Here is a 15,281-nt window from a genome sequence, read left to right on the forward strand (position 1 = left end):
CCCTGAAATTTTAACGACATGCAAATGTTTTGTGACGCCTTTATAAATGATTTTATCCTTCATGTTTTATGTGAAATATTACAATGCCAAATTGAATTGGACGCAATCTGTGTTAGATGTGACGTGCAGATGTGCTCCTCAACTCCCCAGAGTAACATGGTTATAACAAATAATTTGGGGACATGGAAATTGAAACGGGTCGGGTAAAAGGGGGTAAATTGTTTTGTTTTTAAAGTTATTAGAACTTTAGAAGTACAGATGGACAGTTGTTTCTTTAATGAAAAGTAATATTCAATCTAACTAGCCAATGTTGTACTGTATTATAGCTTTCCTTCGTCTCCACTTTTCATGTTTTTCAGAAAAAAATACACTTCAATTTTTTTTTACTTAGACAAACATTTCATCTCTTTCGGGGTTTACCTGGTTTTCGAAGAACAGGTGCAAGAAAGAGATAGAGCTAAAACTAGCCTACCAAATCTTCTTCTATCGTGTGGGTTGTGAGGTGGAGTACCAACCTCATCAACCCTGGTGTCATGGTTACTATTGAGCCGCCAAAGGTCCCTGACATGGCTCATGTAACGACTACTTACTTACATTACATTAGTAAAAAGTAACCGGGACCAACGGCTTAACGTGCCTTCCGAAGCACGGATCATCTTACTTTTTGGACAATCAGGTGATCAGCCTGTAATGTCCTAACCAAACTAGGGATCACAAAGTGATCCTATCAAATTAAGTTAAGATTTAGTTGGTGGGTACCCGACTGCGCTCGAATGGCGTGCTACAAGTCCATAAGTGACTCAATAAACATTTAACAAACTAAGTGTAACTTACTCTTGTCAGGTAAACTCATAACGTGGACATTAATGCAAACAAAATATGATGTCGTTCAAAACGTGACGGCACTCTGCTATAATATTCGAGATAAAATTCAGTTGGCCCTTCAGCTATTAAATAATAATTAGGCACTAAATTAAACTGCACAGTGGGCTGCCACTACACGTCGGGCGCAAACTGCGACTGTTTACAATAGTTTATTATTAGGGTGTACGGACCACTGTGCGTTCATGATATGATGGTAATGGAAATTATGTTGGTTTTGCGTTTACGAGGTGAGTTGGCTTTGGATTATTTAATGGCGTATGTTGGTGATAGACTGGCCACTATACCCTATTATAGGTATTGACAAAGTACGGTAATGAATAGATATAGATGTGACGTTTTGTATATGTCTCAGTGTCATTATCTCCCCAGCATTATCTCGTTATTCACAGGGTCCGCTTACCTAACCTGAAGATTGGACAGGTCCGGTTTTTTACAGAAGCACTGGATTATTGGATTGGATCATTGGTTTAGGCCTGTGCTGGATTCGAACCTGCGACCTCAAAGTGAGAGGCAAGCGTTCTACTGGGCTACCACGGCTTTTTTGCACATGTCCCAGTGTAGGTAATTATGCAGAAAAATTCAGATTCATTACGAAATGTTTTCTTTAAAATAGAAACATAGTTCTTACACCCATTTTCAGGTTCAATATGAACACGCTTTATACGAAATTTCGCTATTTAAACATTTTCAGACTTAAAAAAATTTGGTTTTAAGATTCTCATTCTAAAATGACGTAACTGCCATGTGACGTCATTGTTGTTTTTACTATGACAATGTGAAATCTTGTAAATTGAGGAAAAGTTTATTTAGTAAATAAGTATTTTGAATTTAGAAGTGAAACAGGCTTTACGTGATGCAAATATCTTCTCTTACAAAGAAAATTTCAATAATACCGGTCGGTTATCAACTTCTTAGTTAAATGCGTTTGGATTCACAATTTGTTAGGTGTAAAGTGATAATGTAATTGACTAATTAACATAGCTTGATAGATCGCTTCCTTTGTATGTTGATTTTAGTTTGTTTTTTGTGCAAGCGGTCTTGTAATGCGGCAGTGAAGCGTTTAAATATGTAAGAGAAATAAAAAAAAAAACAATAGAATGAGGTTTTGAAATAAAAAGATAAAATTTGATATGTGAATAAAGTTTGTATTTAAAAAAATAAATGCTGCTTCCATTTTTGAATAATTTTAAAATTATTATTGCGTATGGCAGACAAAAATAATAATAATTTTAAAATGAACCGTTGGTCTCGGTTAGTTGCCCAAACACCTTCACCAACCCGCACTAGAGCAGCGTGGTGGAATAATATGCTCCATAACCATTAAGGTTGATTGATTGTAAGCTTGTGCCCGCAATGCAAAGCTATACACCTATCAGAACTCAAAAGACCACCAACAATAAATACGTCGACTTACTCCTAAACACAATATACTGTTGTCACTATAACAAGCACTAACTTAACATAATTTAACAATTTAACTTAGAACAAGCTGTCATCATTACTTAGTCCAAGTTAATCTGGAGCTAAAGAAAGGGTTTAGCAGCTGTTACTTTATTGAGGTAAGCATCTGTGTGACTAGTAACTTAGCTATGTTATTTGACATTGAGTGCCTGAGATGTTGGTATGACTGTTGGCGACAAGCGGGAAAAAAAGAGCGGGGAGCGGAAAGTAAATCATTGTGAACTTTTACCCCATTACCCGCAAGGCAAACTATTGCGGCATTTGTAACAGTTACTTCTTTTGCTCTTGAGTACCCAAGACACAGGCTAGGCCTACTTTGAAAAGATCTGCTCATTACTGTAATTTTTGTGCCTTAATTTTTGTTTCCATATATATTTATCAGAAAATAACTATGATTTTCATATTATTCGTTTTTTCAAATCAGTGAGTAAATAAACTCACTTGAATACCAAGGATGCGCCACTACGATTGCGATACTATCAAAATGTAGAAAGGGTAGGTTCCAGTGCGCGTGGTTGCCTAAGCACCAATTTGTTACCGGCAAACGAATCCCGAATAATTTCCAGGAATAATTTGCCAGGTGGCGCAACCATGGTGTCCGACTTCTGATTCTGATTCATTGTTTTGTTTTGTACTAACCTGTATATTCATACTTAAATCGACTTCAATTAAATATTTCTTACAAAATGCTGAAAATGAACGATAAAATGATTTCGCAAATTGCCCAAGGTGCAACAGACGTAATAAACACATTTGCATACACTATACATACACACCTCTGAAAGTACAGAAATGTAGGTTCCTACTACCTAAATGAATTCACGCTTGTCGCTTACAGCGGAACGGTTGTTTTATCCGGGTAAAGTAGACTTTGTGACTAGCTAGAAAGGGTTTTAGAAAGAATACGTGGCTTGCTTCTTGCTATCGTCGACTTAACGCAATATCTTCATATTAGAAGAATAGAAGAGGTAAGTACTCTAGTTACTTACCGTACAGTTCGAAGTACAGTAGTTAGACGACGTTCGGCTATTGGCTGAAAACCCTCGCCTTGATACAATTCGCGCCGCGCGTGGGCATAATTTATTATAGTATTATGTCAATTTATTTTTGTTTTAAATGATTTAAAAAAATAGATAGAGCATTCAAAGCTTTTCTCATCAATCGTAGAAAATATCTATAGTACAATACATTCGATTTTCAATTACCATTAGGTAATCAAATGCCATCAAAGTTTCACTCGTATTGTAAGATGTTAACTCGACTCTCTCAGTCGACTCGGCCTCAGAATTTTGGTATTTTAAATTCACATTTAGGTACGTCCTCGACTTGAGGACTTTATTCACTGGAGTCGAGCATATCATACTGCCAACATAATAATACGAAAATTTTGACGTCATGCCTTACTGGAGTAATCTCGACATAAGGTTGCGCCGTATAAGAATACCGATTTTGAGGTGAGTTCGAGGAAGACCTTGAGGTCACCTCAACTTACTAACATAAACAGCCTATATACGTGCCACTGCTGGGCACAGGCCTCCCCTCAATCAACCGGAAGGGATATGGAGCATACTCCACCACGCTGCTCCACTGCGGGTTGGTGAAGGTGTTTTTACGGTTAACAGCCGGGACCAACAGCTTAACGTGCCCTCCGAAGGACGGAATCATCTTACTTTTTCAGACAATCAGGTGATTCAAGCCTGAAAAGTCCTTACCAAACAAAGGACGGTCTCACAAATTGATTTCGACCATGTCCCCATCGGGAATCGAACCCGGACCTCCAGATCGTGAGCCTGACGCTCTAACCACTAGATCACGGAAGCTGTCAACTTACTATACCAACCTTTTTTTTAACTGCAACCTTCCGTCCTCAGTTGAGGCGACAAAGTATGTTACTACAATCGTTGCTATTACCCCTCCAAACACCTCATTAAATTATATAAGTGTACTGACACTAAATAGTTCGGTGACAAAACAAAAGCAACGCTTCCAATTCTAAGTAAAATGATCGGTCGCGGTCCGTTTGAAGTTAACGGCCCGACTGTACCACATCTGTCGGCTTTGACTACTATAAATAGCAGCTGCACTATTCTATACTATAGAGTACTCATGCTTGCAATAAAGTCGGTAGTGAAACAGGTTAATATAGAAGACAATGTTTCGATTTAAAAAACATCTACTGTTTTATCTTTTTTTTTCTGTAATATGTATATATTTGTCACGGTAGGTATACCTACCTTGCGCGGAAGATTGCTGACGAGAACCAGGATTCTACCAAAGGATACGTGAAGGCTCACAGTGAGGTTTTAGAAGTCTGGCATAACCCAGTCGCGTCCCTGAGTGACTGGGTAAAAAGGGATAAACCTACCTATATAATATTGTATAGCATAAGCACTATTTGGCCGGAAAATATTGTTTTTCTTACATAAATTATAACGCACCTACATAGATTTTTTCTATGACGGTTTACCCTACGAATAAATAGGTAACTATTTTGAAGCATTAACTTAACCTAAAATTACCCTTATTGCAATAAATCAATCAATCAATCAATTATACTTTATTGCACAACAACATATATACAAAGGACATAAACATACGAATAAAACATAAGCACAATAGGCGGCCTTATTGCTAAACAGCAATTTCTGCCAGGCAACCAAAGGGTGAAAGAAGATTATTCATTGGAGCACAGGCTGGTGCAATAGACATATAAAAAAAAATCATAAAATCTGTTTCAGATACTTACCGCTAAGTTAAGATTTTAAGTGAGAATAGTGAATAACAATATATTTTTTAAATGAATTATTTTAATATCTTTCAGAATAAGGCCCTCTAAACATTCGTACCTGCGGAGTCAACCCAATACGACTTGAAGTACGTCTCTGCTCACCCCATTGGGTAGCCTCTAGCGTGAATCTTGTCAGCCTTTCAATCATCTAAAAGAGTAAAATATAACTTATTTTTCGTCGTAATATGAATATTTTCAAGAATGATTGCTCAACTCAATCATTGTAGGAAATAATGTGAGAAGCAAGCTTCCGACAGTCGCCTTCTGACCTATGAAAGTTGCATACCTGCGTAATAGGGACGTGGAAGAACTAGTAGTAACCACAATTGTACGCTTTAGTCTATGCTCCCTCTATCAACCTGACTACAAAATGTGTAATTGTTATGGCTGGCAAAAAACGACGTAAGAAACTGTCTAATAACGAAGATTTTTAAAACACTTTGTAATCATCCTACGCTTCGTTTTTGAGTCTTATAAAAACGATACTTCTAAATAAAAAAACAATTGTGTCATTATGAACATTAATATGCAAAACTGGAACAGATAACTTTTAATCCATACCTCTTATAGGGTCCATTTAGCAGGAGATTATAAAATGAATTCTTTATCGATAATATTTAAGGCTTAAATCTCTTTCGTACACCTACGCAACGCCAAATTTTCATTGTAATTAGTGCACGATACGTTTTTAACCCACATTAAAAGCGAAACACATGACGTATATATCAAGGTACCTTTGTTTAATTATTTTTAATAATATTAGGTTTCTTTTTCGTTGTTTGTCGATTAGAAGCGATTGTAAATAGACCCAATCTTAGTGTTGTTGGTTGACTTTGCACTCTGTGGATTCGTCGTTTAAAGTATATTATCAAATAAGAAGAACATAAAGATCTAGATTTATGTTAAATATTATTTACACTGGTTTTTAACTTCCTAGATGATAAGACTGTAACATCATAATATATGTTTTCATTTGCGAATAACTTTAAATGGAATGGATGGCTTTGGATGGTTTTTAATTAAATTTGTAAGCATTCATTATATAGTCATAGTAGTTGGTAATCCGAATTAATAAAATTAAATAAATAAATAAAAAGCACATAACACAATAATAGCATATGTAATAACATTCCATTCAACTACAATCTTCTTCTATCGTGTGGGTTGTGAGGTGGAGTACCAACCTCATCAACCCTGGTGTCAGGGTTACTATTGAGCCGCCAAAGGCCCCTGGCTCATGTAACGACTTACTTACATCAGTAAATAGTAACCGGGACCAACGGCTTAACGTGCCTTCCGAAGCACGGATCATCTTACTTTTTGGACAATCGGCTGTTCAGCCTGTAATTTCCTAACCAAACTAGGGATCACAAAGTGATTTTTGTTATATATCCCCACCGGGATTTGAATCCGGGACCTCCGGATCGTGAGCCCAACGTTCAACCATTGGACCACAGAGGCCGTTGTTACAACTACAATATTGTAACAACACATACATTATTAAAAACAAATTTTAAAATAAGAATAAAAAGCTATAAATAAAAAATTACAAGAAACAAATTAACTTTAACACATACATTTTTATGTGCAAATATGTAATAGACTGTTTAGGTAAGGTGGCGAGTACTAATATATATACACTTTGAAACCATGTCACATTAACTTTTTTTGACAAATTAAACCGTAAGTCTCATTAAATGTCAATTAATATGATAGTGCGACAGGGTTCTAAAGTGGGTACATGATATTGCTTATGACTGTTTATCTATACCGTAAACTCAGCACGACAAACTTTCGATCGCCATGTGTTTCGCTTCTAAACAATCAAGCTGCAGGTTTTATAGGGCAATAACGTGGATATTACTCTTAATTACACATCTCCTTATGAAGCTGTGTGATTGTTTAATAATTCCCTCTTTATTGCTCTGCCTTCACAGCCGTTTGTCACAAGAAAATAACCTTAAAATACTATATATACTTATATAATACCACAGATAATACTATATGTACTCGGGCGGGGCTCGCTTTCCGGAGGGCTTTTTGACGCCTGATATGTTTTTTTTTTAATATATATTGTGTGTGTATTTTGACGTAAGTACTTTAGTGTAGGTTTTAATTTGACTATGTTATCATCATCATCATCAGCCGTATGACGCCCACTGCTGGACATAGGCCTCCCCCGAGGATCTCCACGACGATCGGTCCTGCGCTGCCCGCATCCAGCGGCTTCCCGCGACCTTCACCAGTATAATAAATGTCATTCAATTGTAACGGATATTGCAATATTACGAAATATATTTATAATATGTAGCTTTAAACAACAAACGTATCATTAACACATTACATTACAGGCTGATCACCCGATTGTCCAAAAGTAAGATGATCCGTGCTTCGGAAGGAACGTTAATCCGTTCGTCCCGGTTACTACTTACGGATATAAGTGGGTATGTAGTCGTTACATGAGCCATGCCAGCGGCCTTCGGCGGCTCAGTAATAACCCTGACACCAGGGTTGATGAGGTTGGTATTCCACCTCACAACCCACACGATAAGAAGATCAAACGTATAATATAGGATCTAGCCAACCATATTAGCGGACATTTATTGTATTTAGAATTATTTCTTTTTTTTAATTACAAAGAAATCATCACATCATCATCATCAATTTAAGAGCCACGCTCTTGTCAGTGCAGCATTTTCCATGCTACTTTTTTAGGGAAAAATAGGGCAGTGGATTCCCGCTTGCCTTCCGCCCAAAGAAATATAGTGCTTAAGTCTTATAGCGACTCAATAATAGACAACTCTGATACTGAGTTTGGTAATGTCAGTCATCGATCTTACAAACCAAGCAAAACCAAGAGGAATATATTATATTCGCTTTCTCTTTAATTTGTTCCATGCAAATTCTTCTTCTTATTCCATAGTTTCTGCATACCCCGGTGGGAATTAGGCGTGAATTTATGTATGTACGTGTAAGCTCTTCTTTCTCCAGCACAGAAGGTATTAATTACCCCAGAACAAGCACTAATAGCTTTCTAAGGCTAAATTAAGTTAGTTCCCTCGAGCCGGTGCGTTATCAGGTGTTTTCTAAAAGGTTTTGGTGTCAACGCGACACCTACTTTCTACCTGGTCTCAGGTTCGATTCCAACGTTGCTAAACGGTTGTTAGTGTTAATTGAACAAGATCGATCTCCTTTACCTGATTTGATAATTTTATTTAATACTTTATGGTGTATTTTAATAGAGTCAAACACACGGTGTGGCGGACCTAGACGGAGATGGCGAGACGAATTAGACTTTCCTGTGAACCTTTCATCATACGTGGGCGAAATGACACGTCTCTCCGCAGCAGTAGGACACATATATAAGAATAACTTACAGAACGGTAATTCTCCTAAAGTAAGGCCGCCTATTGTGCTTATGTTTTATTCGTATGTTTATGTCCTTTGTATATGTTGCTGTGCAATAAAGTATTATTGATTGATTGATTCTCCGCCCCGCACCAAATCGTATCAGGCGCTGACCTTTCCCCTCTAGGTCTCACTTTATTCTTAAATGGCCGCAAGCCGCTGAGGAGCAAGGGAGAGAGCGCACGGACTGTATCTTACTCGCACTTACGAGTTATGAGTTATATTTTTGTAAAAGACAATACGTATTTACTTAAGCCACGAGTCCGCTTACGTAACGATTTGACAGGTCCAGTTTTTTATAGAAGCGACTGCTTGTCTGACCTTCCAACCCGCGAAGGGAAAACCAGCCCAATACAGGTTAGGTCAGCACATACAACGATACTATTGTGTCTTCTTGTTAGGTATAAAATAACCTTCTTTCTTGCGCTTTTCTTACATGACACATACCTTAAGTTTGATAAACCTGGCTTGCCATAAAAGTCGACTAAGGGATCACTCATGTCCTGCCTCATATGACGACATCAATACCAGAAATGCCCACTTGTTAACACCTAGTAACTTATACCCATGGATTCAGTAATAGGTTAGGCTGTAACTTGGCTCCCACCCACCGCGATATGGATTGGGGGCGTATATTTTATCTCTAATAGTAACTCTGCTGATTCCAATATCATGCCAGGAGTTTTGCATATTATCTCTTCTTCTATCGTGTGGGTTGTGAGGTGGAGTACCAACCTCATCAACCCAGGTGTCAGGGATATTCTTGAGCCGCCAAAGGCCTCTGACACGGCTCATGTAACGATTTCTCACATCAGTAAGTAGTAACCGGGACCACCGACTTAACGTGCATTCCGAAGCATGGATCACCTATTATAATATAGTAGTAGCAGACACTGTAGTCCTGTGGTACACTGACTTACTTCTGAATCAGGGAGCGCAGGTTTGAATCCCGCTACCGGGTGAGAGAGTGCGTATCAATATTGTTAATGTTCCATTAGTTAAGTAAATACATGTAATTTTAGTTTAAGTATATTGTAGTCATTTTAAAGCGGAATGTGTATCAGGACAAACCCCTTAGGGGTTTAATCATGTGTTTTTAGTTTATTCCGGCCAACTTGTTAATGCCATCTGCAGCAAATCTACAATAAGTCATACATACATACATACATACATAAACTCACGCCCGTAATCCCAAATGGGGTGGGCATAGCCACAAGTAATCAAAGACAACTTGCAGCCACTGTTGATACGAAGTCCTAAGATGGATATGATGAACCTTATGGTGATAGGGGATCAGCCTATCGCCCATAACATTAGTCCATCATGTTAGAGGAAGCAATCCCTCTGTCGGTTTTTACGACATGCCCGGGAAGACAAGCAGCTGAACGTGTTCTATGTTTTTTATTTGCTCCCAGAACAGCATAGAAGCAATAAGTCACGTCAACAAAAAAACAGAACTCCGCTACCGGAGTTGCACCAATGAGTTATCAATTTATCCTTAAGACAGTGCAGTTTTTACTTACGCTGTTGGCTCGATCATTATAGACGGCGTTGCGGCTCACCATATATCAAGTTGGTCTAACAGAAAGCTCGATGAGGTGTAGCTACTTAGTTGCCATGAACCTCTGCCTACCCCTATTGGGATATAGTCGTGAGCGCGTGTTATATCCCCACAATAGGTGAAAGCAACTACAGTCGGTAGGTTATTAATAATTTTACGTCCGCCTCTACCGTCGTTCAGACTTCAAAGCAGAAAGCTCACAGGCGTTCAGACATTGCTTACGTCATTATGTCATTCGGGCTATGATTCGGGATACTGTGATAGCATAACGAAGGTTACACGAGTAAAACAAAGGGCTTACTTCCCTGTTGGCGAGGTAAATAGGAAGGTAGTGTTTATGGGGAACAAATTCGGTAGCTTCGACTTCAGTCAAGTTTAAAATACCAAATTGACCAAATTGGTGATGTCCTTAGAAAATGTTCAGTACGACTTACTCTGAAACGGCGGGAGTGTATGAAACGATTGATGAATGTGTAAGAAGCAAGAGAAGTGTGTCAGGATCGAAGCAAATAGAATTCCATAGTTTCTGCTTACTGCTTGTGTTCCGAGCTTCGGAAGGCACGTTAAGCCGTTGGTCCCGGTTACTACTTACTGATGTAAGTTAGTAGTCGTTACATGAGCCATGGCAGGGGCCTTTGGCGGCTTAATAGTACCCTGACACCAGGGTTGATGTGGTTAGTAATCCTCACAACCCATACGATAGAAGAAGACCGCTTGTGTTAAAATAGATAGAGAAAAGAAGAATATCACACTCAGGCCTGTTAACTTTTTTGGAAAGAGAAGAGCGTAGAGTTGTGAGTAGTCAAGCTACTCTACGCGTGTCGGAGATATACTATAAACATCTGCCTACCCTTTTGGGTATAAAGGCGTGATGCTATGTTACAGACACAATGTTTAAATTAACTAAAACAGGCACAAATTAGAATTGACTTCATAACAAAGTGAACACACTACTGCTCACTGTTCACTGCAGTAACTTGCTAGAACTTATTTGTTTAAAAAAAAAACATAAATTTAGAAAAAACATCAGTCAGTACATGGGATCTGTCGGCTCTTGTCAAACAATACGGTTTAGTACAATCGCAACGTAAACAATTTATTATTTATGTTCTCGGAAGCACTATTTATAGCTCGTTTAACCCAAAAAGTTCTAAGCACTCGAGTCGGGTTTTATGGCTAAAAACTAACGTATTGGAGATTTTCACTTATGCCAAGTATCCAGGGAAGTTGAAAGGCCACATCGAAGCGCATCAAATTGCAACTTGACATTTGCGCATATAAAAGTAAGTGCGCAATGATGATAAATATCAAAATCTCATTTTAAAGTGAATTGCTTTGATCTGGCCTTTTTAACCCCCAGTTTAGAAATATCCGTATATTTACAAATACTAAGATACTTGATTGCACCAAAATAAAAGAAAATCGATACAAAAGATCCCGGTGGGGAAATGTCACAAAAATTACTTTGTGATCCCTAGTTTGGTTAGGACATTACAGGCTGATCACCTGATTGACCGAAAGTAAGATGATCCGTGCTTCGGAAGGCACGTCAAGCCATTAGTTCCGGTTACTGAGTCATGAGTCATGTCGGAACATTTGGCGGCTCAATAGTACCCAGATAACAGGGTTGATGGGGCTGGTAATCCACCTCACAACCCACACGAGAGAAGAAGGAGATACAAAAGTGTCTTAACTAGGTACATGGCAAATAGCGGCCTTATCGCTTAAAGCGATTTCTTCCAGATAACCACTAAGGGACTAAGGCGAGGAAATATGGAAAAATTCAAAGATTGCTGGAGCAAACATACCAATAAATAAATTCATAATATATATACATTTATAAATGCGTACCTACGTACACAGTATATTTGTGTTTATCGTGTCTTAGAAAGTCCGCCTAGAGTAGCTGCCCATCCCAATAATCTCCTGACGATAATTATTATGTGACTTCTGTTCCTACTTATCTTACCTACTGTATAATTTTTAAATCGACTATACCTATTTTGTATTCTATGTATAACTAGCTGTGTTAGGCTGGATTTCCTTTCGCGGTTTGAAAGATCAGACAGGCAGTCGCTTCTGTAAAAACCGGACCTGTCAAATCTTCAGGTTAGGTAAGCGGACCCTGTGAAAACGGAATAACGCTAGGGAGATGATGATGATGTAATAGATGACTAACTACTTCGTTAAAATCATATTAATCAATCTTTTAGATGTGGTTTAGAACACCCAGTGAAGACTGTGCCCAGCAGACGACGTATAGGGCTGTTTATCTTATGTTATTATAGAATCCTGGCTCAGGATTTTCGAATATCGAAATTTTCAGATCGATGGGGAACTTTTTAGTTTTGTACATAAAGAGTTAGGACTATTTAAAGCTGCTTTTGCATTATTTTTACGAAAGTTAGTAAAAGGTTTTACCAATCTTTTTATTATTTACTGACATGGAAGAATTTTTGTAGTAAAAACTCACTTGCCAATTTCGCTTGGTTTATAAGTAATTGATTTTTACGGAGGCGGAGATGGGAGCCATCGACACGGCAATGCAGGACGGAAGGGGCAAGTCACAGGGACTGTAACCTGGAACCTGACAGAGGGCAGCAGTAACTGTCAGTACTATTCAGAGGCGGAGGACAGGAGTCCTAGTAACGCTTTGAAATAGACTAATCTGGGCGCCATCCCACTCAGAAAGAGTACTGCGGGGTTGAAAGCAATAGAGACACCACTGCCCTATTTTTCCCTAAAAAAGTAGCATGGAGAATGCTACACCGACGAGAGCGTGGCTCTAATATTAGTGATGTGAAAAATTTTTTGGTGATAAAGTGTCATAATTTAATGCAGATACCCTGATAGAAGGGATAGGTACCTTAAGTCTGAACTTAAGTTTTACTTCCCTCATGTAATAAACTTTACGTAAGCAAAGTATGTATTTAGGAGTATCGTTGAGTATGTAATTATAAAGTGTATTAGGTACCCAGTAGTTGTAAATTGTTGTAATAAAACTTGTATTTTATCGCTATATAACTATTCCGTTTATTTTTATATGCTATTTTATTGCAGGAACTACCTGTAACACGGCATATTTTACCAATTGCTGATACGTACCTACGTGTCTGATATCCAGAAGTTACCTGGCAGATAGGCTATCATATCAGATAGTTTATCAGCATGTGGTTTAATACGGCACTTTTTTTTTGTGCATGTATAGGTTACTAAACTTAATAGTATCGTTTAAAATTCAAAAGTTCTATTAGCTTTCGCTTATTTACCAAATGCATAATACTTATCAAACATAATAATAATGTAGAATAATAGTTATCACTATATAAATATAAATATAGTTATATATCAGTTAGGGTCAGTTGGGGGAAATATGATTGGCCACCTGATACGACACGATTCATTTATAACAAACATTATAGAAGGAAAAATTGAAGGGAAGAGAGGAAGGGGTAGACCTAGGATAACATTTATGAAACAAATAAAAGAGAAGGTGCAGGTCGTGTCGTATCGGGAGGTGAAGGTTTTGGCGGGAAGAAGAGAGGAATGGCGGTTACTCCACCGACAAGAGCGCAGCTCTTAAATAGAGAGAGAGATCAGTTAGGGTACAGTACACCTACTTACCTGTCTAAATACTTACCCCAGTAAGGACTATTTGTACTTACTTATCAATATTTTTTGTTGTAAAACTAAACGTAAGTAGTTAGGTAGATTCCTACTTATGTTTATTTTGTCAAGACTGTTATTTGTAGTATTACCTACATTCTATTTTTAAGTAGAAAGGTACATAATGCACTAAGTAGGTATTCTTAATCCGTTTTAAGCAAACACTAACAGTAAGTAAGTAGGTATGTAAATAGCAGGATCTCAAGTGCCGATATAGCTATATTTGTTTGAAAAGTATTTACTCCTCCTGTCATTTAATTATGTACCTATTTGCAAAATAGATTGTTTGAGGCACCATTGGTTTGAAAAAGGAAGTCCATATACTTAGGTAACTAGTAGAATTATGAAGTGATGTTACTGAAAGAAAAACTTATTTAAACATTACATCTTAGATTACAAAGGACTAATTTTATAACTTACCACCAATTGCACAAAACAGCCTGAACCAGCAGCAGTAGAGAACACAAAACTTTCCAAATGAGCTTCATATTGCAGGAGAATTCACGCCAGAGATCCAATATCACACAAATAGTTAAAAACCACACCACCAACCACACCGCAAAATCCAAAATAACCGAAAACCTCCAGCCGCAAAACTCAAAACGTAACCGAAACACTAAACAATAAACACATAACCGAACAATAACATAACAATGTAATCACAAAACATTTTCAAAGTGCTAACCGAAAATAACGAAAAAAGTAAAACTTTTAAAACAAACTTCAAACAAAGTTTCCCGCTTCGAAACACTGGTTTTTAAAAGCAAATCGCATGTCAATTGGCCAGTATACAAAAAAGTATTTATCGAAAGAGATTTTAATAGAAGAATCTTTTTCGATGGAAGATTTTTGGGCTCGTCGTGTGCCGACGCGCTCGCGACCCGCGCGCATTGAAACACAAAACCAGACTGGTAAGCCGTTTGTAAGTATTCCATAGGATTCGCCGTAAGGGGAAGGGTCGGTGTAGGGCGTAGATGCAACACTGCGCGAGTTCATCCTTCCGAGCCCTTACCATGGGTTGCTTCAACCCACGACTTCGCGATTACGTCTCACGCGACACGTATGAAGACAAAAATACAATCGTGCGATTTTTTCGCACGCTCGTTCCAATTTCCGATCGAAATCCCATGGTGAAGACGTTAAAAAACAAAATATTTACCTTATCCGTAAGAGCATCAGTTACAAGCTTATGTCGTCGCATGTAGGTAATGCGTAAAAATATTATCAATAACGAAACGACTCGATGATCGAAATATGGTTAGCAGCAAATGGACACCGTCATACATTATTTTTAATTTTGTTTATTGCGGATATTAACACCAATCCCGTATTAATGTTCAACTTCTCATTTAAGTTTTAAATCTCGATAAGCGGGTATACAGTTATAGCAATAATCTTAAACAATATTTAGGAAAGATTTATCTCAGGCCTTTGATAAGATTGCATTCAATTTTATCAGTGAGCCTCCTCAAATAATATTAAGAAAATTATGCATCAAAAGAGTCACAATGT

At 37.9% G+C, this 15,281-nt stretch overlaps 1 protein-coding gene across 2 annotated transcripts in view; it reads right to left on the reverse strand.

Annotated features, from left to right (window-relative positions):
- Window positions 1–14,692, reverse strand: part of LOC126377384 (protein Wnt-1-like) — a 104,117-nt gene extending 89,425 nt beyond the window's left edge. Inside the window, exon 1 of one of the 2 annotated variants that reach the window (XM_050025112.1) lies at window positions 14,190–14,692. In XM_050025112.1, the coding sequence (XP_049881069.1) occupies window positions 14,190–14,257 (68 nt within the window). In that variant the 5' untranslated portion in view covers window positions 14,258–14,692. The remainder of the gene's footprint in view (window positions 1–14,189) is intronic. The other variant, XM_050025113.1, reaches the window with a different exon arrangement.
- Between the last annotated feature and the right edge of the window lie 589 nt (window positions 14,693–15,281).

This window comes from Pectinophora gossypiella, chromosome 23 (genome assembly GCF_024362695.1).
Source record: "Pectinophora gossypiella chromosome 23, ilPecGoss1.1, whole genome shotgun sequence".
Classification (NCBI taxonomy): domain Eukaryota; kingdom Metazoa; phylum Arthropoda; class Insecta; order Lepidoptera; family Gelechiidae; genus Pectinophora; species Pectinophora gossypiella.